This window comes from Dermochelys coriacea, chromosome 7 (genome assembly GCF_009764565.3).
Source record: "Dermochelys coriacea isolate rDerCor1 chromosome 7, rDerCor1.pri.v4, whole genome shotgun sequence".
Taxonomy (NCBI): Eukaryota; Metazoa; Chordata; order Testudines; family Dermochelyidae; genus Dermochelys; species Dermochelys coriacea.
This window is the reverse complement of record NC_050074.1, coordinates 49,798,755-49,820,254: the sequence shown is the minus strand read 5'-3', so window position 1 is coordinate 49,820,254 and position 21,500 is coordinate 49,798,755. Positions and strand designations below refer to the sequence as shown.

Genomic DNA, 21,500 nt, shown 5'->3' with positions numbered 1-21,500 from the left:
ATTAGATATTTATTTCTAGCATTGCAGATGTTGAGGAATGGTTTCATCTTATGTTTGAGAGCCGAACATCTCCTGTCTGTAAGTCTAGAAGGTAGAATGGATTCAGTGGTCTGTATGAAGGTTAAGTAGTACTTTTACAATGTTAATGAGTTATTTCAATGGCTAAAGTTAATGGTATTTTCTGGTATATATCTGCATACTTAGTAAAATTTGCTGATTTAAAAAATTAAATGGCATGCTTAAATGCCTGTGCAAGCAGTTTTCTTGCCAAATGACTATTACAAATTCAGAAGAATCTTTTGTCACTTGGAAATTAGTGTCAAACTTTCCCATACCTTTTATCCACACTTTAGTGGACATGTTTTTCTGAAATGTATTTAAAAGTTTGAATTAAGATTTCTAGGTGATTGAGGTTTCCTTTGGGATTGGAGGAGACTATTCCCTAGTCATGACTCCCTGATCCCAAACTCCTGCTGCATGGATTCCTTCACTGGCCCACCACCACTCTCATTGGGGCTCTTTCATTCTATAGGGTTCTAGATTGGTGGCAAGTACGAGTGCCTGGAAACTTTAGTGTGGCTTCATGCAGGCTACACGCCTGTCCTTCCCAGTAAGAGATCACTCCTGCCTGGGCCCTAATCCTCCCATGAGAGAATGGTGCTGGGGAAATTGAGCTAAATCCCTTGCCTCCAGAGGCACCAACTTTGAGAGTTCCTGGGTGGGGGTGGGGGTGCTAGACTCCTGCCCCAGGCCCCTGTGCTGGGAAGAATTCTTCAGTAGAGAGAAAAGCCAGGCATTCCAAAAAACCTGCTTCATATTTAAATGAACCATTACGGGCTACTATGATAGCAGCCTAGAACTGCCCTCTTCTCTTCTGACTAGGCCTAAGATGGTCTTTACAATGCTTCCTCCTCCCCCTCGTTCTAATCTGTGAGTGAAAGATCAAGTCAAGACAACTTTGAATTTTATCATGTGATATTAACACAAACTATTGGATGTGAACATAATTTTTTCACATTCAAACAAGCCATGGCATGGGTCTGCTGTGACGGTGCTGCTGCTCTACTTTTATTGGCCATCTTTGATTTTAGCACTTCAAAAAATGTCTCCACTCCCCGAGTCTTGGGTTTTCATTTTGAGTTTGGTGCTCTGGGTACAACAGTTAAATGTATAGAGTCAGGCAATTACCAGATCTAATTGATTGGTGCCTTTCTAGGGGCCGTGGAAGGAATCCCATAGCTTTGTTACATCCCTGTCAGCCTGTGTTTCTAGCTTATAGCTATTTATGCAAATTGACTGGAACACACTGCACCCTTTCTTCTGGCTTTGTCATGTCATGTACTGCATTTGATTTTATTGTGCTTTTGACCAGGGGCAGGCTCCTTAGTCAGATGCTAATGCTGTTCTGCATAGTTCATAACACTAAGCATGCCTATCATATTGTGGGCAGGGCAGAGACAGAAATCTCAGCCCTTTCCCTTGCTGATCTTTGTTAGCAGTCTGAAACGTCGCACTCCTGACTTTACTTGCTCTGTTCTTTTTTGTGACTAATTTAATACCTTCTGCACATGGGTGACTTGTAGAGGATCACCCCAAATGCTTCTGACATGATTTCAGTTCTCATGGCCTGTCGCAAACTGAACATCTGGTCTGGAGCTTTCTCTGGGCACAGCTTGGACATCCTAGGGCTGCAACACGCTGTTTTCAGTTCCCCATTGTTTTTTTTCTTACCGCAAGGATGCAAGAGGGAGGGAGAGCTAACAGCAGGTGAATCAAAATTCTGCCAGAGTTGCCAAGTTTTCCCTCCCCCGTGTCCCACTTTACTGGACACTTGTATGTTTTCCACTTTCCTTCTCTCGAGATCACAATCTACCTCTTTAAGTTTCTCCATTTAGTGTGTTTGAAATGGCTCTTATCTCTGCAGCATACATTCTTCCAAATGTTGGGAGTTCTTTACATTGTTATCACTGGCATGGGCTTCTGTTTGTGACATCCTTCCCCTAGTCTCAGTCAGATCTGTTGTGTAGGGCCAAAGCCAGAGAGGTGCTGCAGCGCCCATTAACCTGCAGCGCCCATTAACTTTACAGGAATTTGAATCAGGATTGGGCCAATAGGGAGGCAAAAACATGAGGTAAACGTAGTGCAATCTTGCTTCCTGTCAGTAGACGCAGTCTACTTTATATACATATACAGATTAGACATCCGGCATCCTGGTCTTGTCTCTCTGATTACAGCAACTCTCTGAAATACTTTCCAACAGGCTGAATCAGGACTCGGTTAAGTGCTTGCAAATGCCATTCTTGCAGCCCTTTTTGCCCTTTTTGAAAGAGAGGGGGGTGTGTGTGTGTGTGTGTGTGTGTGTGTGTGTGTGTGTGTGTGTGTGTGTAGCTCTGGATTTGAACATAATAAAAAATGTATCACGTAAGCCACAACGCTATGCAGTGAATAATTAAACCAGAGTCTGCTCTGAATGCAAAATAGTTTCCCAGTGAGGGGCAGCAATGCTGCTTCTTAGTGACTCTCCTTTTCAGAGCCCTGCCTCTTTTTAGGAGCAAAGAACTTCTTTTTCCCCTGCAAGGCGCCCTGATGCGACTGAGGCATTGCAGAACAGAATTGATGCTCCAGGAACGTCTGGCTTAACTTGTTTTCTGTTCCTCCTCTCACCTTGGGTGTCTCTTCTAGTGCATGATCTTATGTCTGCAATTCCAGGTGCTTGCTATATATTGTGTACAACACTGGTTCCGTTCTGCTTTCGTGTTGCGCCATCCTAGATTTAATTCACTGAGTTAAATTCCAAACTGCAATTTTTATCTGAATTGTATTTGCACAGTATGATGGATGATGGTAATCTCTAGTAAATATTAATTACTGACAGAATAGAACTGAGATTTGGAAGAGAATTGTATGACTATACAAGGCCCTATTCTTTGAAGCTCACATGCAAGGCAGAAAGGGAGCTGGATTCAGGTTGATACTTGAGACAATAAACATGCAAACCCAGCATTGCTGGGCTAGAACAAGGTGCAGAGTGAGTGTGTGTGTGTGTGTGTGTGTGAGAGAGAGAGAAATTTGGGTAGTAAGATGCGAAGTTGAGTCAGGAGACAACTATACTGTGTGGCTTCAAGGGAACTTTTGATGTTGCAAATATGATACAAGAAATACAGGAACCAAAAATGTCCAATGCAGCAAATGTAATTCTGAATGGATTTGACTAATGCACTCTAGACATTTCCTAAGAGACTGGCATCTCCCAGGAAAAGGGACACGGATATAAATACCTTTGCAGGGAATGTACTGTATTCAAGTCATCTGAAAGATATAACTGAAGGAGCCCAGGGTGACAAAGGGAGAGGATGACCTGAGACCTTCCATGCCAGATACTGGGTTTCTGGCACACTGTCCTACCACAGGCCAGGAAAGGACTGGGAAAGCTGAGGAGTGGGTAAGCACTTGAGATGTCAGGGTAAGGAATACCATGCCTGTACTGAAGTGAACGGTGCAGATGTGCATTGGCTTTTGCAGAATTTCAGACCATATGCGTCATGCAGTTCATTTCCTTTGTTTTAGTTCAGCATGTTCTCCTCTTAATCACTCATGGTTTTAATGAGACCTTTTGAATCGTAGCTGGTTTGGAGGTAAAGTCACTGCAGGATGCTCTTGGGAGGGTAGGAACTGGAGCACTCAACGAAGACGGTGCCTAAAGAGGGGCTTTCTCCACAAACCTACTGATCAGTCAACCACAAAGTGTGGGAGGAAGAGGGGATCAAAGCACTTCTTCCAGGTCAAGGGTAGCCATCAGAAAGAACTGTTTGGGGAGAGGGATGGGTGAAACGTTATAGAAATTGCCTTAATTCTGCCCCAAGTAACATTAACCCTACCCTTTCTTATGAAACATCTGCATTTCTGCACAGACAGTTGGACTACAAAATAAAATTCCTCACGCCTGAGCAAGGGCTTTTTCAGAAAAGAGAAAAGGAGTAATGGCATTTTATATTTCTTGTGCTATGAAGATGTTTTTACTTTGAATTGCCCCCCCCCCCCCCTTGTGAAATGTACAAAACATGTCTAGGAAATGCACTGGCTTAGCTTAAAAGCCAAAGTGAGAAAAGGTTGGAATTTTCAGCCCTGCTTCTGTGCCTTTGCTCATAGTGCAAAGGACTTTGAGACTCAAAAAGCAGTTGTTAAAGAACAAAAGTTAATGTAGGCCAAGGTTGCACTTTAGCTCTTTCCTGGAGCATCCTGAGGATTACAATACTAGTCACTCAGAAAAACAGAGTACATGCTGGCCAGGTTTGCACTAAAGTTATTGTTGTGGATTAATCAATGTTTGTTTCAGAACAGCCTGCGCCTCCTAGTTATTATAAACCTGATTCAGTGTCTTGTCTGTCTGTCTTTAAAAATGCATATTGCTCACACTATTTCCTGTTTTAAGGAGGGGGTCTCACACTTGTCTTGTTTCAGAAGGGGAAATGGGAATTTCTTAGAGCATCTTTGTGTCTAACTAAAACTTCAGCTCAATTCCACGGACCTAACAGCATCCGAGTGTCAGCCACTGATTTTCTGTGTTTTATTTTGCAGAGAGGTTGGGGTGGTGGTAGGAGGGTTGTGATTGAGGGAAAGGGAAATTGGGTGTTTAAATGTGGCTCTTCTATATTACAAGACACTAACACGACTCCCGTCTGTATTTAAATGCTGTCCCCAGGTTACGACTATGGCTATGTCTGCGTGGAGTTTTCACTCTTGGAAGAGGCCATCGGATGCATGGAAGCCAATCAGGTTGCTTTACACTTCGGTCGAATGCTGCTAGAAGAATATTGTTTTGCTGGGGGCGGGTGGAGAGTCAGTGATTTTTGAAATGGTTCAAAAGAAGATCGGCTCTTGTTTTTACACAACACTGCCGCTCAAATGTTAGTGTTCCCAGAAACTTACAAAAGGCTTTGCAATGCCTCTGTGAAAGAGCCAAGAGGCTCTGAATGTTCTGCCGTTTCAACTTGAGCACACCTGCAGATTGGCTAGATTTAAAGGCTTGGAGATGAAAAAGATTCCCAGTACAGGTTGTTGCCTTTGTGGGTTTATATTTTCAGTTGGAAAGAGCTCTGCTAGTGTGAAACTCTTCACTGCCCTGTCTGTGCACAGTAATTGTATCTGTCTCCTGTACACAGGGTTTGAGTTAGACACAAACACGCGTCGCTATGGGCGAGGCCTCGGGTATGCAGCGCTCATGAGTTCAAATGATACTTGCCTGCTACTTTTCCATGTGGCTCATCTGTGGGGGGAGGGGGATTCCTCATATATGTGTGTCTCTTTGTATTCATGTTGTTCTTTGGCAAGTTGGAGTTGCATTCGCAAGAGTGGCCTATGCACAGTTGCACCTGGTAAATCTGAACGTTTCTAGGGTAACCAGATAGCAAGTGTGAAAAATCAGGACACTTTTCAGAGATCAGAGGGGTGAGGTGTAGTTGCCTATATAAGACACAGCCCATAATATTGGGGGTGGTCCTGATTATATCAGGACATCTAGTCACCCTAGATGTTTCTGAACTCTAAATTTAAAAAAATTCTTAGCCTTTCTCACACTGAATAAACTCCCAACTGTAGCAGTAATTCAGATCTGATTGTTTGAATCAGATTGTTTGAATCTGTTGCTGTTGGGCACCATGCAAGTATCTGACCCTCAAAAGCTGTAAATCACAGAAGACAAGAAGAACTGAAATCTACCATTATTACCCATTCCCTGGAAATTTCAGGGTACTGACTGATCTGAACTGAGACAACTACCTGATCGCAGTTCAGTGCTGCCGTTTACTAGATCCCTCTCAATTAGCCCCTGGTTGGGGGAGAATGGCATCCCACCTCCTTTTCAGTTTTGCATGTGAGCAAAAATTACCATAGTGATCTAACCCATTCATACTTTGGAATACCATTGGCTACCTTGCCTAAAGACTGGCTTCCCCTGCCAGAGGAGAACCATACAATTTAAAAACTGAGTTACAATTTTAGAATTGTATGGATGTGCAGCTACCATGAATGTGCATACAGCCCACCTGTTAGATGTGGCATGTGTGCACGTATATCTACAGTTACAATAGCAGTGCAAAGTCTGGGCATGTTCCTGTTCTAAAAACTTGGTGCTAAATGTTGTAGAAATGCTCCTATTGCTTCTGATTTTTAACGCCAATGGGAATGTGTGCAGGCTGATGTAATCCCAGTACTGCTGGTGTCCCCGATGAGGTCACCTGGCAAAAAAGATGCCTGCAGGGAAGCTCTGGAATTTGTACCATTTTAATGGGATGCTCTCACAGTGGGTGAGGCTAAAATCTGACTTCCCTTCTGTGTTGCCACCCATGCTTTCACTGCCACCATAATGGTTTCCATGTAAAACACACTATCAGGGGAAAACCTGAACAGCACAGTTACTGAACCACCACTGTATGCACCCAGCTCTCCTCTTCTCAGCTCGTCTTACCTGCAATGGCCAGGGTCCACTGATGGGGCAGCCCTGGGCACCTTGGAAGCTCCTCTCCATCTGGGTAGAATCATAGAATATCAGGGTTGGAAGGGACTTCAGGAGGTCATCTAGTCCAACCCCCTGCTCAAAGCGGGACCAATCCCCAGCTAAATCATCCCAGCCAGGGCTTTGTCAAGCTTGACCACACTCCTGTTGGAACATCCACAGATGCTGGAGCAGGTGTCTGTTTTTGTTCAAATAGGAGAGGTAAGGCCAGGTAAGATTCCTATCCCTCACTTTGCGATGTGGCACCTGTAGGCACCTAGGGAGTGTTCCTACCCCACATAGGTTTCATGTAGGAATCTGGGAAAGTTACCCTACACACACCTGAGAGGGTCCAACTGGGGACATGTGCAGGCTGCCCCTTGGCATGGCTTATCTATTCTTCCCTTCCCCCCTCCAATACTTGCTTGCACTCTGCAGTGCTGGCAGCACAGAGGGAAAGTTCCAAGGCCCCAGACACACACTTGCATGTCTCATCCCCGCTATGACAAGGCGCCAGCAGTCACCTGGGTAGTCTATCCATCCTGTCATGTGCATCCTGGTGGAGGCACCTCCTAGGCCCCTTGTGTAATGATGTCTTCTGATCATCCTGCTGGCAGCATGGGGCTGTGTTACGTGTGTGGAGAATGTCTAGAAGGTGACCATCTCGATGGGAACATTGCGAGGTCTGTTCTTAGGCCAGTTCTGTCAGGACCTGCCAGTTGTGACAGCATCCTGTTCATTGCAACAGTTGTTAGCGCTTAATGTGTGGCAAGTTGTGTTCCGCAGCATGAGCCTAATCGAAACCCAACTGAAATCAGTGGAAAGGCTTCCACTGACTTTAGTGAGACTTGGATCAGCTAGGGCTCCGCCCCCTCCCTCTATCCCACCCTCATGGTTGACCAGTATGTGGTGCTTAACAGAATTAGGGAAAATGGCCTCTAATTTAGGATAAAATCCTAAACTTTTTTTTAATCAGTGATACCTGCTGTGAGGCTGGTAACTGTCCTTTCAACTCTGAGTCCAAATTGAGCTCATTTGTATGATGGATGGACGGGGGAATGTCATCTCTCCGTCCCCACAAGACAGAGCTTGCACCATTTTAATTTCTTCCTGGGTGGGGCCCAGGACTGAGTTGTTAAGGAGAAAATGTCACATCACCAGGTTGGGAATGTATCTGATTTTGTACAAACTCTAATAAGAGTGCTTATGCAGTGGCTTGGATACCCTGGATAATCTTTTAACAATATACTAATAACTAAACCTGTTTGGTTACTCCAGTCAAATCAAATAATATAGCGAGACCAAGAACTATTAACTTCCCCAAGCTATTCCCCCCGGAGTGCCACAGCCCCACTACCCAACAGCCATCTCCCATGCTAGGAGTGACGTCTTTCATAGAGGCAGGAAACTTACTCTGAAACTGACGGGATAAAATTTGGCAACTCTTTTTCTTGTTCCCTTCACTTAATACAAACTAGCATTTGGTCTATTGTGGTATTTCCAGATTCCAAATCACAGATTTACCAGGTCCAGCTATTTGTCCAGTAAATGTAGCATGGGTGTGTGTATTGGGTTTCCAAGGAGGCTTTCTACTGAATGCACTGAGGTGAAGAAACTTCCCTCTTCTCCTGTGCTGTCCTGATTCTGTGATGGAAGGATGCCTTTCATACCACTGCTCACCCCACAGTTTTCACAGCTGTAGCTAAATGGATTAAAACATCCCAATTTCTAATTAGCATGATGACATTTCAGGGGTTAATGGCACAAAGAGGTCACTTTAATCCAGGGGCAGCCAAACACAGCTCAGTTCATGGCTGCATTGGCAACTTGCCAGTAGGAAGGTCACTTCCAATATGTATGAAATGGGAAATATTGCAATCGCCCTCCTCCTGCCTGCTTGCTCAGGTCAGGATGGAGAATTGCTGGTTGCAAACTGGAATCTCCAGGGGCCTGGACCTCTGTTAGAGAAGGTTGGCTGCAAGCTGCTTTGCAGAACTCCCTGGGTTGTGTTTGGCTGCCTCTGTTTTAATGCTGTTGGTAGCTGTTGCTCTTGTTGGTTTCATTGTCAGTTGTCTGTGTCATTGCGTTTTGATGGTGGAGACTTCTTTCCTGTTCACATGGCAATCTTGGCCTTCTTTGGTGAGATGCAGGATATATTCAGAGGACTTATCTGTGTTGGTCTTTAATGCTGCTGATTGATGTGGTTTCTTCCAAAAAACTTTTCCATCCTTTAAAACCTGAGGGAAGGTGAATGGTCCCTTGTGTATATAAGGTCGATCTTCTTTCATCTTCTACATGTACATACTCAATGCTGCCTGCCAGGCACAAAGGTGTGTTCCTTCCAGTGGGGTTAGTGTTCTGGCATCTTCAGGAGCAGCCTCATGAAAGAAGTAATTACTAGGACACTGCTTCTTGGTATTAAGTTGGATCTATCTGAGGGGCTGCAGTCCCTTGTAGGAAATGTGACTCCATGGCAGGGCTCTTTCATCTTCAGGATAAATGCTGGCTTCGTTTAAAACCCCCTGGACTTGTTCTTGGGCACCAAATGATCAGCTTTTTCTGGGAGGAAATGAAGCAGGGATCTGAGCTACAGTGGAGCTACTGTGTTCAGTGAATAGTGAAATCAAGCCTTCCAGTTTGTTAAGAGGGCAGAGTGTTTTTATCCCCTTGCACTCCCTTCCGTCATTATGGTGGATAGAAGGGGAGAAGCAAAAAGATGCATCTGTCGCTCCTTGGATGTTTTCTTTGCTCTGTGAGATAGGGCTGATGGTGATGGGATAAGGTGTGTGACTTGTCAAACTTGGGGACAGGAGAACCAATGGAAAATTGGGGCAAATGACTGATTTTGACAGTACTCAGCATGCCTGCCACACTAAATTCCTCCCAAGCCCCTCGCCCCAAGCAATGTTGGCAGCATGGTTATTTCGTGTGCCCTCCTGCCAGTGGCTGACCCTTGCCTGCTGTTTGCTCCTGCTCCCTTACAGAGGTCTGGAAGTTGTGGAAGGGAAGTTAGCGTTAATTTCCAGGACAGACTTACTATAATGCTGGAGTTCTGTGGGCACATGCTAGATTGGTTGTTCCATGATTTGCTCTTACTTTGCACAGAGATCCATGTGCCCGTGTAGGTGGCACATACCAAAGAGCTGCCAGTTTCTACTGCAGCAACACCTGTTCCCATTTCTTCTTCTTAATGCACTCATGCCTCCTTCCCTCCTTGCCATGCACCAGAGGGGAGCAGCAGGCCCTTAGCTTTAACTAAGCAGACACCCCATTGGCGAGATCAGAATGATGAATCAACGTCTAGAGTTCTTCTGCTCGTGTGTCCCTCGTCCTTTACCCTTTCATTAAACTAATATATCTGCGGTGTAGAGCCTAGTAATGATCAGCAGTTACTTCACTGCAGCTGTTCGTTAAAATCCATGTGGCTGTTGGAAGAGCAATGGATTGCTAGGTTGCTTTCTGCCATTTACCTCCTTTGAGGCAGGGGGGTTAGGATTTACAGGCCTTGAAGGCATTTTGCAATAACAACTTATGATGCTCAGCCCAAAGAATGTTGAGTGTGGAAGACTTATAATTATCCCCAATGCATTTGCTGCTTAATTTCAGCCTGAAAATATCTGTAAGCATTTGTGGGGTGGTCTTGGGGGGCACGTTGTATGCATGACGAGAAGCACATTGCAATCCATGTAGGGGACTGTTACCCAGCATAGAAGTGAATGCTGGAAATGAATTTTGTCTAGCATTGGCAGGAGGTATTAATTGCGGGGGCCTCTAATTGGTCTATAAACCTGAAGATGTATGTAATTGGAGAACAGACTTCTCTATATACCTTTTCTAGGATTAATATTTCTCCTGGGTGTAAGGCATTCTGCCTTTCACTTGTTCAGCAAAGGAAACACTTCCCAGGTTACTTTGTCTCCTGCAGTTGTGTATAGTGGTGGTAATGTTTGCAAGTGTGCCCAGGTTACAGGTCCTCAGCATGCTGTGTAAACTCCAATGTCCCATACGCATGCAGGGAGAGCAGGAGAAGGCCCCATTCAGGTCACACGCTCCTCTTGGCACCTGCGTCCTGGGATAAAAAATGAAGCGTGTTCTTTTCTGGTTTGCATTAAACATACCCTGTTTTTCTTAATTGTATTAAGCACATGGACTGTTTTGCAGCTTTGCATGTTGCAAGGGAAAGTGTCCCTCTGTTGTGTTCTGTATTCAGAATGTCCTGGTTTAAACCATAAGGATTTCTGGTAGTGTTCTTCGGAGTCTCCTGTACTGCTTGTTCTCATTTGTAGAGTGGGAGGAAGATGTCTCATCCTTGTGACGTGATTCCTCCCATAAACTTTCCTACCAAGTTGAGGAGCAGGCAGAATGGTGAACTAATATGTTTTGCAGCCCAGTGGGCTGTTAAAAGGTACTGTTAGTGGGCTGTATGTTGTTCGGATGAGAGGATGTTCAGATAAAACAGCAACGTTGTTGATTTCTTTTGTTGTATTTGATTCAAAGTTGCTTATATGCATTTGTCATGAGCTGACTCACAGCCTCTTTTCAGTGGGTCTTGAGCTGATGGGTCACCCGAATGATCACCCCTGCTTGTTTCGCCATGGTAACTGCCACCTTAGATCACTGTGTCACTTGAAGAAAAGGAGTACTTGTGGCACCTTAGAGACTAACAAATTTATTAGAGCATAAGCTTTCGTGAGCTACAGCTCACTTCATCGGATGCATTGTGTCACTTGAGTTTTATTGCCTGAGAAAGGGAAGTGATTAGTTCAGCAGTGTTACAGATCTGCCATTAGTCCGAGTCTTGTTTGCTGGCTAGTTGAGTTGTACTTCCTGGTATCCTATAGATGCCTATGTATATATCTGTACTTGCATTCTAACAGGGCTGCAGTGTGCGCTTATCTATGCATAGGGGGACGATTTAATGTTTGTGCGCCAGAGTGATCTTCCTTATGCTAAGGGGAATTCATCACATTGTACGGCTTTTGACTAACTGAGAAACTGATTCTCACGAAAGCTTATACTCTAATAAATCTGTTAGTCTCTAAGGTGCCACAAGTACTCCTTTTCTTTTATTCTTCTCCTAGTATTTAACATTTCTCTGGGTCTTTTCCTTCTCTCATCTCCCGCAATCTCAGCCTTTCTATCTCTTCCCCTGGATCTTCGTTTGAGGTCTTCTCTTATTGCATGGGAGGTCTTCTGGGATCTCCCTCCTCCAAAGGCTGTACAGTTCGTTGACCCTTCCCCAGCTAAGGTCAAGAGCCCATCAGTGTTGCTGTTCCACCAGCCTGCCAGGTGAGGTGTGAATCCTCCTGCTGAGGAGCTGTGTTCTGCCCTGCTAGCTCAGGGAGCAAAGGAACCAAATTAGCCAACTTGGTTCCAAACTATCCTGCTGCGACCAGATGGGCTGTGCAGTTGCCTGCTCTGCTCAGTCTCCTCCCTCACTTTTTTTGAGGAGCATTTGTCTTTCTCCTGGCAAACACCATGGAATATTGTTTGCCTGAAGCTCAGTTACATAATGTAAGCCTTTACTGAGTGCCAGGTGGAGTGGATAAGAGCTCTCTTTTTTAGAGTGCATCTGTAGCACCTGGCTGTGGAAGTGAGGTTGCACACCTAGTGCTTGCAACGTTCCAGTTCACCCCTGTTGAAAAACAGCACTCGGCTCTCCCCATATGCTGTGCAATATTCACTGACTGGGTTGTTGAAAAGTGAAGCAATGTGAAATCCTTTGCCAGTGAATATTGCGTGCAGTGCAAACCACAGGTAACTCTCCATGCATCTCTTATGGGTCTGTAAGCATCTGTAGGATGTGATTTACTGCAGAGGCTAAGTTAAAATAAGAAAAACTCTGTTTCAGCCATTGCCATAATACAAGGCCCCTTCCTAAGTGATGTGGCCTTTGGCATCTTGTTCCTTCAGGCCACTTGGTAGCTAAGATTTGTCTTGCGTTAAGGCTGTAAAGGATGCACCTTATGTGTGCCTTTGGAGGTATAAACACTACCCCGTCTATGTAGCCATCAGGTCCCTTGCTCCTACAGAGCAGGAAGAAATAGCATCGACAGGGCAGAGATCCTTCTTAAGGCCAGTTCAAAGGCACTTCTACTAAGTTGATAGACTCAGTGTGAGGAACCGTAAATGTAGATATGTAGATATTATTTACTTTGTCTTAAGTATATCTAAGGTGCTTATCACCTTGGCACCAAAGTGCTGCAGAGGCGGGATAGCATCAATGTTCCCTCTAATTTTTTCCATCCATATGCGGAATAAATTTTATGTGCACTGAGGTATGTGCAGATGTGTGCCACCAGTAGAAACAAAAAAACTAGATATAATATATATTTTTAAAAAGTTACCATAGGGATAATAATTCCAGCTAAGACAGGTTAGGCATTTTATAATTCACTACTCAAAGAATTAAATTTAAGTGTAAAAGAAATAAAAAATTATGAAATGCATAGACCAATCAAAAAGAAAAGGAGTACTTGTGGCACCTTAGAGACTAACAAATTTATTAGAGCATAAGCTTTCGTGAGCTACAGCTCACTTCATCGGATGCATTTGGTGGAAAAAACAGAGGGGAGATTGATATACACACGCAGAGAACAAGAAACAATGGGTTTATCATACATACTGTAAGGAGAGTGATCACTTAAGATAAGCCATCACCAGCAGCGGGGGGGGGGGAAGGAGGAAAACCTTTCATGGTGACAAGCAAGGTAGGCTATTTCCAGCAGTTAACAAGAATATCTGAGGAACAGTGGGGAGTGGGGGGGGATAACATGGGGAAATAGTTTTACTTTGTGTAATGACCCATCCACTCCCAGTCTCAATTCAAGCCTAAATTCATTGTATTTAGTTTGCAAATTAATTCCAATTCAGCAGTCTCTCATTGGAGTCTGTTTTTGAAGTTTTTTTGTTGAAGAATAGCCACTCTCAGGTCTGTAATCGAGTGACCAGAGAGATTGAAGTGTTCTCCGACTGGTTTTAGAATGTTATAATTCTTGATGTGTGATTTGTGTCCATTTATTCTTTTATGTAGAGACTGTCCAGTTTGACCAATGTACATGGGAGAGGGGCATTGCTGGCACATGATGGCATATATCACATTGGTAGATGCGCAGGTGAACGAGCCTCTGATAGTGTGGCTGATGTGATTAGGCCCTATGATGGTGTCCCCTGAATAGATATGTGGACAGAGTTGGCAACGGGCTTTGTTGCAAGGATAGGTTCCTAGGTTAGTGGTTCTGTTGTGTGACGTGTGGCTGCTGGTGAGTATTTGCTTCAGGTTGGGGGGCTGTCTGTAAGCAAGGACTGGCCTGTCTCCCAAGATCTGTGAGAGTGATGGGTCGTCCTTCAGGATAGGTTGTAGATCCTTGATGATGCGTTGGAGAGGTTTTAGTTGGGGGCTGAAGGTGATGGCTAGTGGCGTTCTGTTATTTTAAAATTTTAAAATAGACCAGTCAAAACACTAAAATAACAGCACTTTGAAAGAATAAAATTGCAGAGAATATATGTGCATTGCCGGAAGTACCAAGAAGTAACAACAACAACAATACAAATATGTTTTGGGAGGTGAGTGTGAAAGACTGTGTGTATGTGAGAGAGAGACTGTGTGTGTGTGACTCCGTGTGCTGGCTGCTGGGGAAGTCTCTGAGAGACTGTGCACTCTCTCTTTAAGGCACTCACTCATGGCTCTGAAGGCTCATTCAGACCTCAGAAGCTTTCCTGCTCCTGAGCCCTGTCCCCCCTCCCATGCTCTGTGGAGATGAGGTACAGGGGTGGGGGTAGGGAGACACCCTGACATCAGCATCCCCCTCTCCCCGCACTCTGCACAGCCAGCAGGAGGGTCCTGGGAGCAGCTGGCCAGGGTCTCCAAGGCAGAGGGCAGGAGCAATGTGGTCACAAAGCGGTGAGGGGAGGGGGATCTGAACATATGCTGCTGGATGTGCGTAGCTCTGCTAATCAAGTGTGTGGCACTTGAATCAATCCTGGGCGGCCGCCTGACCACACAGCGTAGAGGGAACACAAGATAGCATGTAGGGTATTAATGTTTGGAGTAGACTAGTCAATTTCCTTTGTGTATGTGTAGAGTAGTTAATGGGAGTGATTTTTGAAAGAAGCTCCTAAATCCTTTGGGCAAAGTCCCACTGAAAGACAATGGAACTTATGATCCTGACTGCCTTAGGTGCTTTTAAAGTCCTCCCCAAAGCAGCAAGAAATCCCCATGAGCCATGATAAGTAGTGAGACAATATTGTTACTGAGATTTCTTGAAGGATGCAGGGTGAGGCACTATGAGGGGAACTTCAGAACCCTGGCTTAAATTCCATACAGAAGTCTGAAGATGGAACCCATTCCTCCTGTTATGATGGCTTGATGTCTGGAGGTGATAGATACACCTTCCCAACCAAGAGTCCGTCTTCCATCAACAGTTCTCAGTGGTGTGCACATTGTGAGAAAGGTGGCATTCGTCAACCTCCCCAGCCCACCATTGGGCACAATACCAAGTGCATTGTAGTGTCTTTCCAACCAGTTTTAGAGTGATATGACCTAACCAGATCCTTCTGGATTATCTCTCTTAAAGGATCTACCTGTATACCAGACCTCACTATGTTGAGGGCAAGGCTCAGCAGAATGTTCAGCTTTGGGAAACATTTTAACATAGGTTTGTTTGTTTTTTGTTTTTATGCTTCCTTGGTGCTAATGTTTTCCCTCCTCTAATGCCTTAGCTATTGGCACTTGGATTGTGTGGAACAGTAAGATAAGGCTGGTGAATCTAATGACTGAAGAAACTTCAATCTGTACACAGTAGTTGTGTTGGAGGAAGGCAAGATCATTTTCTCTGCTGCCTCTTTGCAGCTCTCTTGTGTCATCTTATGTAAGCTATGACTGGACTTAGCTCCTTTTCCAAAGAGTCATAGGGACACTAAAATGGATATGTGAATATGGGTTCACTTCTTGATATACTGGTTCCTGTTAGTTTTGTTCTCAAGATATCAATCAAGTTTGGGTTCACTTTGTTCAATTCCACCTACAGAAGGTGGAAAGAAAGTACTATGAACTTGATTAGGATCACTGAATTGTGCAAACTTTTATCCCTATAATTGTACAATTTTCTCATGGTTTCTGGTTCAGATCTCACCCAGCTTGGTAATGCTTTAGACCAAAGATGAGGCCCAATTACTATGAAATGACAGACAAAATGTAGCATGTTGGTTTGAGTGCATCAGTGTGACACCTCATAGGTGTCAATGCTGAATGTTTGCATTCACAGCGACCAGATTCCATGGCCAAGTCTCTTTTATCGGTAATCGAATTAGATGAGTGCATTCAGTGCCTTCTAGAAGATGAGCAGGCCACTTCCAGAAGCAGATTCTCAAAGGTACACAGACGTCAAGCGTGGCATAGAATGAATTTTACTCCAAATGCAGGGCAGGGCTCTAGACACATGAGTCAAGGAATCTGATCTCTGGAAAGGGTGTTGTCTTCAGGATGTTCTTTGTATACAAAAGGAGAGGATTATTTTTTTTTATCTTCAGAGAAACTGGGGGAGACCCTCACTTCTGTGAAGAAACGTATGGCAACTTGGAGTCGGGGGGGGGGGGGGAGGACGCGCCATTCTGATGGCCTTCAACTGCCTGGCCTGAGAGAAGGAGATGGTAAAAATCTGTAGCACATAGTGTTTTTCACCCAGTGCTCTCAAAGCACTTTACAAAGGATAAGCACCTTTAGAATTAGACATAATGCAGAGTGGAGTGTTTTTGAGAGGCCAGAATGTTCTGGATTGGGTGCCAGCCTTCATGCTTCAGCTCCATTTCTCCACATGTTGGACACCAGATTAGGACCATGACAGTGTGACCATGCACTATATGCAGTCATTAGTAAGGCAATTTAGTGTTTGTAGTTCCAGTTAAATTCATTGTTACAGATTTACTGGGTCTTCCTCCCCATCTCCTCTCCCCCACCAATTGTATCACTGAAGGATAGAGTAAAGGTAGTTTGCGTGCCCTACCTGCATTCTTCCATGATTTCCCACATGGATTCCATTTTGATTTCTCTCTTGGTACACATGTCCCAGGCACATGAAATCAGATTCTTTTGGCCGGCAGTGTCCATGGGTGGTGGTTGTGCATCCCCCACACCCAAAGGCATAAAGAGTGGAGTTGGCCCAACTGTCCCTCATGTTGTTCTTACTGCCCATGGCAGCGAGGCAGTGTCTAGCTGCTTCTCTCCCCGCTGTGCTTGTTTAGTGTTGGTGCTTCGGTGAGCTTGTTGGCTGTTGGAGATACACATGCTATTCTTTTCAGTCAGGTTCTGATTTTTAGGCTAGAAACCCCCCTGTACAGGGGCTCTAGCAAAATGGCAGAAATGAAATCCCTGGTGTTTAAAACCTGTCCTTTCTCTGAAGCTTCAATGATCTACAGTCCAGGTGTCTGCTCTGTTTAGGAGAGGGACAATGTAACATATTTCACAGTTGCAGCCGTGTTAGTCTGCCTTCGCAAAAATAAAAGGAGTGCTTGTGGCACCTTAGAGACTAACAAATTTATTTGAGCATAAGCTTTCATGAGCTACAGCTCACTTCATCGGATGCATTTGAATGCATCTGGTGAAGTGAACTGTAGCTCACTAAAGCTTATGCTCAAATAAATTCGTTAGTCTCTAAGGTGCCACAAGTACTCCTTTTCTTGATGTAACATATGTGTCTCCTCCTATAAGCGTACTCAAAAAGCTAGAGAAGCCCATCTAATATTGTTCTCCCTGGAGCATTCTATGCAAGCCTCCTCTGAGATGGTTAAACCTCAGTTCTCCAGTCATTTTCCCTTGTCCACAAGTGCTCCAGTGGGCAAGGATTCCACTCTGAGCTACGGCAGCCAAGAAATTTCAGTCATCTGCCACCATTCCAGCCTCTGACAACTTAAATTCAGAGGTGAGCCAAGGGTTAGCTCACCCTCTCTAGTGCCTATTGAATCAAGGCCCAAGGCTCGGTCTGACACATGGTGGGGTGGCTGCTTTGAATTCCTCTGGTGCACTAGTACTGAGTGTTGGGAGAGTGCCAGCAGTGCCCACTAAACCAGTGGACTGTCTCTCCTGGAACTGATCCCTCACCACTCGGCAATCCCATAACTGTGTTCTCAGTGCCCAGTGCGTCAGTACCTATTGTACCAGTACTAAGGGCATATACATATAGGGTGATTTATCTGTGGGCTTGGTACTGGAGTCTCCTCTTCTTGAAGGGTTGAGGGTGGTATAACCTGCTGGCTACTGAGATGTCAATACAGTAGGCAAAGGAAATATCTCTGGTATTGCCTGCGCTTCCTGCCCAGCTAGGGAGACCACAACAGAGCCAGGGTACTCCTGAGAGGATGGCCCCTGGCTTGGAACAGGTGTACTCCTTTTGTCATCCCCTTAAAGCACAATAGGGACTCCTCTCCTACACCCTTTGCTTCCTGACTCCCACTGTGCTACCCAAGGGGGGAAGAGACTCTGAGGAGGACTCAATAAGGGATAGCAGGGAATGACCTAAGACTCATAGAGAACATTCCTCTGGTACCTCCTATGAGAGTCCCACTCCAGTGCCTATGCCCATATCAGCCTTGGCCCTATTGGATGCCCCAGGCGGTTAGTCCTGTTCATGCAAATCTGCCTCTTTGGCCACCACTAGGGTCTGCTCCCTTCCCCAGAGAGGCAATATAAGTTATCACAGCCAGATCAGCTCGTGCAGGCTCAAATCTTGGAGAGGCAAGTGACTAAGAACAGCATCTACAAGGAGAACAACAACTTGTTCCCTGCTGCAATCTCATCTTTCCCAACAAGGCAGTTAGTCCCTCAATGCCTCCTTCAGTTGATGACTTCAAGGCATTCCAAGAGCTCATCAGGTGCACGGTAGACACTCTGGAAGTGGCTCAAGAGAAATCTCTCAGACTCCTGGACATTGTGCACCCTACCATATCTATAAACAAAAGGGACTGTTGGAACCTGCAAAAGTCCTGTGGCACATGCTAGCATCCATTCTGACCACATCCAAGCGATCTGACAGGAGGTACAACGTTCTTTCCAAGGGATCTGAATATTTTATTCCCACCTAGTACTAGGGTCACTTGTAGGTACAGTCCAAGAGAGGTTGAAGCAGGAGGGGCCTCCCAAATCCACAACGAGGGAGAAAGACCCAAAGAAACTGGACTTTTCAGACTCAGTCTCTTATCTGCCAGCCTCCAGATGTATGTGGGGCTAATTACTAATTATTTTAATTGGGACAAATTATCTCCATTTGCGGACAGGCTACCTCATGAACACCAACAGGAGCTAAAGACCATCATGTCTGAGGACAGCTGATGGCCTGCACATCCTAATAGGCTGTATGCAGGTCCCCGGGGCACCACTGGCACCCGGGCCCTGCTCTAGAGGCAAGCTGCCGCTGAGCTCTAGGCAGTTGATCCCGACGCCACACAGATCCCGGTCAGGGGACCGCTTTCGGGCCCGCTCGCCGCTCAGTGTCCTGTCAGGGCACAGTCTCCGACCTCCGCTTTCGTCACCCGCTAGGTTGTCTGGTTGGGTGCTGTCAGATCAGAGTTCCAGGCACCGCTTCACGCTGAGCAGAGAGTATCGACGGGACAGGCACAGGCGCCATAGGCGCTTCCCTTCTTGTTGGAGCTACTGTAGCTGCTCCTGATGTGGGCGCCATTGCCGTTGGTGCTCCAGCTCTCTCTCCTTGAAGCACCATGCCCACGACTCCCTGCGGGGATCGCCAGCTCTGCGTCATTGCTGATCTAGGCATCACAGCATCTCGAAGTAGTAGCTCGAGGCGGCACCGTTCCTCAACGTCTGAGTCCCGGTCCCGTGGCAGATGTCGTTCTCGGCACCATCGATCGTACCGCTCTGATGGAACAGATAGGTCGTTGGTAATCCCAACCTCGCCCCACATGCAGCCTCCTATATCCCACCCAGCACGGTCAGTGGCAAAGGCCCCCATGGCAGGGGGTGCCAGTGGACCCCGTGGCCCCCTGTGCATACCCAGCCAGGGGCATTGGAGGTTCCTTCCGCCTTGCTATCCAGGCCTCCAAGGAATAGATCAGCGGGTCATGGATCCTCAGCACCGCCCGCAGAGTCTGACCAAGGGGTGGACCTTGTGGCGCCTGTCGACGTGAAGAGATCCGTACCGGCCTTCTCCTCCGCCCCGGATGACAATGTTGCAGCCTCACCCTCCGCACTGCAGGAGGACTTCAGGGCTCACCAGGAGCTACAGAAGCGAATAGCGTCGAGCCTCCAACTCCAAGCTGAGGTGATGGTGGGACCCTCGGACTCGCTCTTCAATGTCCTCTCCTATTTGGTACCGGGCAGAGTGGCCCTACCGCTGCACGAAAGGGTGGCTAACGTTTCCAATATCCTCTGGCAAATGCCGGCCTCCCTTGCACCGATATCAAAGCAGGCAAAGCGCAAATATTTTGTGCCCACGAAAGGGCACGAATATCTCTCTACCCACCTGGCCCCCAACTCCCTAGTGGTGGAGTCTGTAAATCATAAGGAGAAACAGGGTCAACCAGGATCCACACCCAAGAATAAGGACTCTAGAAGGCTGGATTCATTTGGTAGGAAGCTTTATTCGTAGTCCATTTCCAGCTCCGGGTGGCCAACCACCAAGGCCTCCTCAGCCGGTATGAATTTAACTTGTGGGGGTCACCGCCTAAATTCGAACCCTCCCTTCTGGAGCGTGAAAGGAAGGGATTTAAGGCACTTGTGGAGGAGCGTGCTGCTGCCGCAAAGGCTGCTCTGCAGGCAGCATCGGATGCAGTTGACACGGCTGCTCTGTCCATGACCTTGGCGGAGTCCATGCTCAGGGTGTCATGGCTACTGCTGTCCGGGGTCTCCACAGAGGTGCAGTCTGTGATGCAGGATCTTCCTTTCTATGGCAAGGACCTGTTTGCGGAACAAACAGATGTGAAACTTCGTGGCATGAAGGACTCACATACTACCCTGCAAACCCTTGGGCTTTATGTCCTGCCTGCCAAGGACAAGCCTAAGCCACAGGCTCCCTCCCCAGCTTCCCAGCCAAGATATGAGCCCGCCTATAAGAGGTCCAAGACCCAAAAGAGGCGACCTCAGAGGCAGTCTCGCTCTGCCCCGCAGCCTAGGCCCATGAGGGGCAAGCAGCAGGGCAAGAGGTGTTTTTTACCGGTTGCAGAAGGGTACCCGGGTGCTTCCCGAGAGGACCCTCCTATCAATAAAGTTTGCCTTCAGCAACCGCCTGTGTGCGTTCCTTGCAGAATGGTCCAGAATAACATCGGACCGTTGGGTCCTCTATACCATTTCCCAGGGCTACGCGCTACAGTTTGTCTCACACCCACCTTTCCACCTGTATCCCTGGGATGGCAGGGGGACCCGTCACATGTACCCCTGCTAGAGCAGGAAGTGGGTTGGCTCCTCAGCTTGGGAACTGTGGAGAAAGTTCCAAGGGAGTTCCGGGGAAAAGGGTTCTACTCCTGTTACTTCCTTATCCCGAAGGCGAAAGCGGGGCTCAGGCCTATCCTGGATCCGAGAGACCTCAATCAGTTTCTGGCCAAATGCCGGTTCCACATGGTCTCTCTGGCATGTATCATACCCTCTCTGGACCCTGGTGATTGGTATGTGGCCCTGGACCTTCAGGATGCATACTTCCATATCCATATATTTGAGGGGCACAGAGGCTTCCTTTGTTTCTTGGTGGGACAGGACCACTAACTGTTTATGGTCCTCCTATTTGGCCTGTCCACCATGCCCAGGACATTCACAAAGTGTAGGGTGGTGATGGCGGCCTACCTCAGATGCCGAGGGGTCCAAATATTTCCCTACCTCGACAACTGGCTGTTCAAGAGCAGCTCGCGGTCTCAGGTACACGACCATGTGGAGCTGCTCTTGGCTGTGTGCGCCAACCTAGGCCTCCTAGTAAATGAGGCTAAGTTGACATTGGTTCTGGTGCAGCGCATAGAATTCATAGGCGCTCTCCTGGATGCCTCCAAGGCCACAGCTTTCCTTCCCCTG

General features: G+C 46.4%; 1 protein-coding gene across 5 annotated transcripts in view; it reads left to right on the top strand.

The window, feature by feature from the left end:
• RBM6 (RNA binding motif protein 6) overlaps positions 1–21,500 on the top strand; it is a 132,818-nt gene that overhangs the window by 44,246 nt on the left and 67,072 nt on the right. For all 5 annotated transcript variants that reach the window (XM_038408337.2, XM_043518366.1, XM_038408338.2 and 2 more), the window contains one exon: positions 4,703–4,776. In XM_038408337.2, coding sequence (XP_038264265.1) covers positions 4,703–4,776 — 74 coding nt within the window. The remainder of the gene's footprint in view (positions 1–4,702; positions 4,777–21,500) is intronic.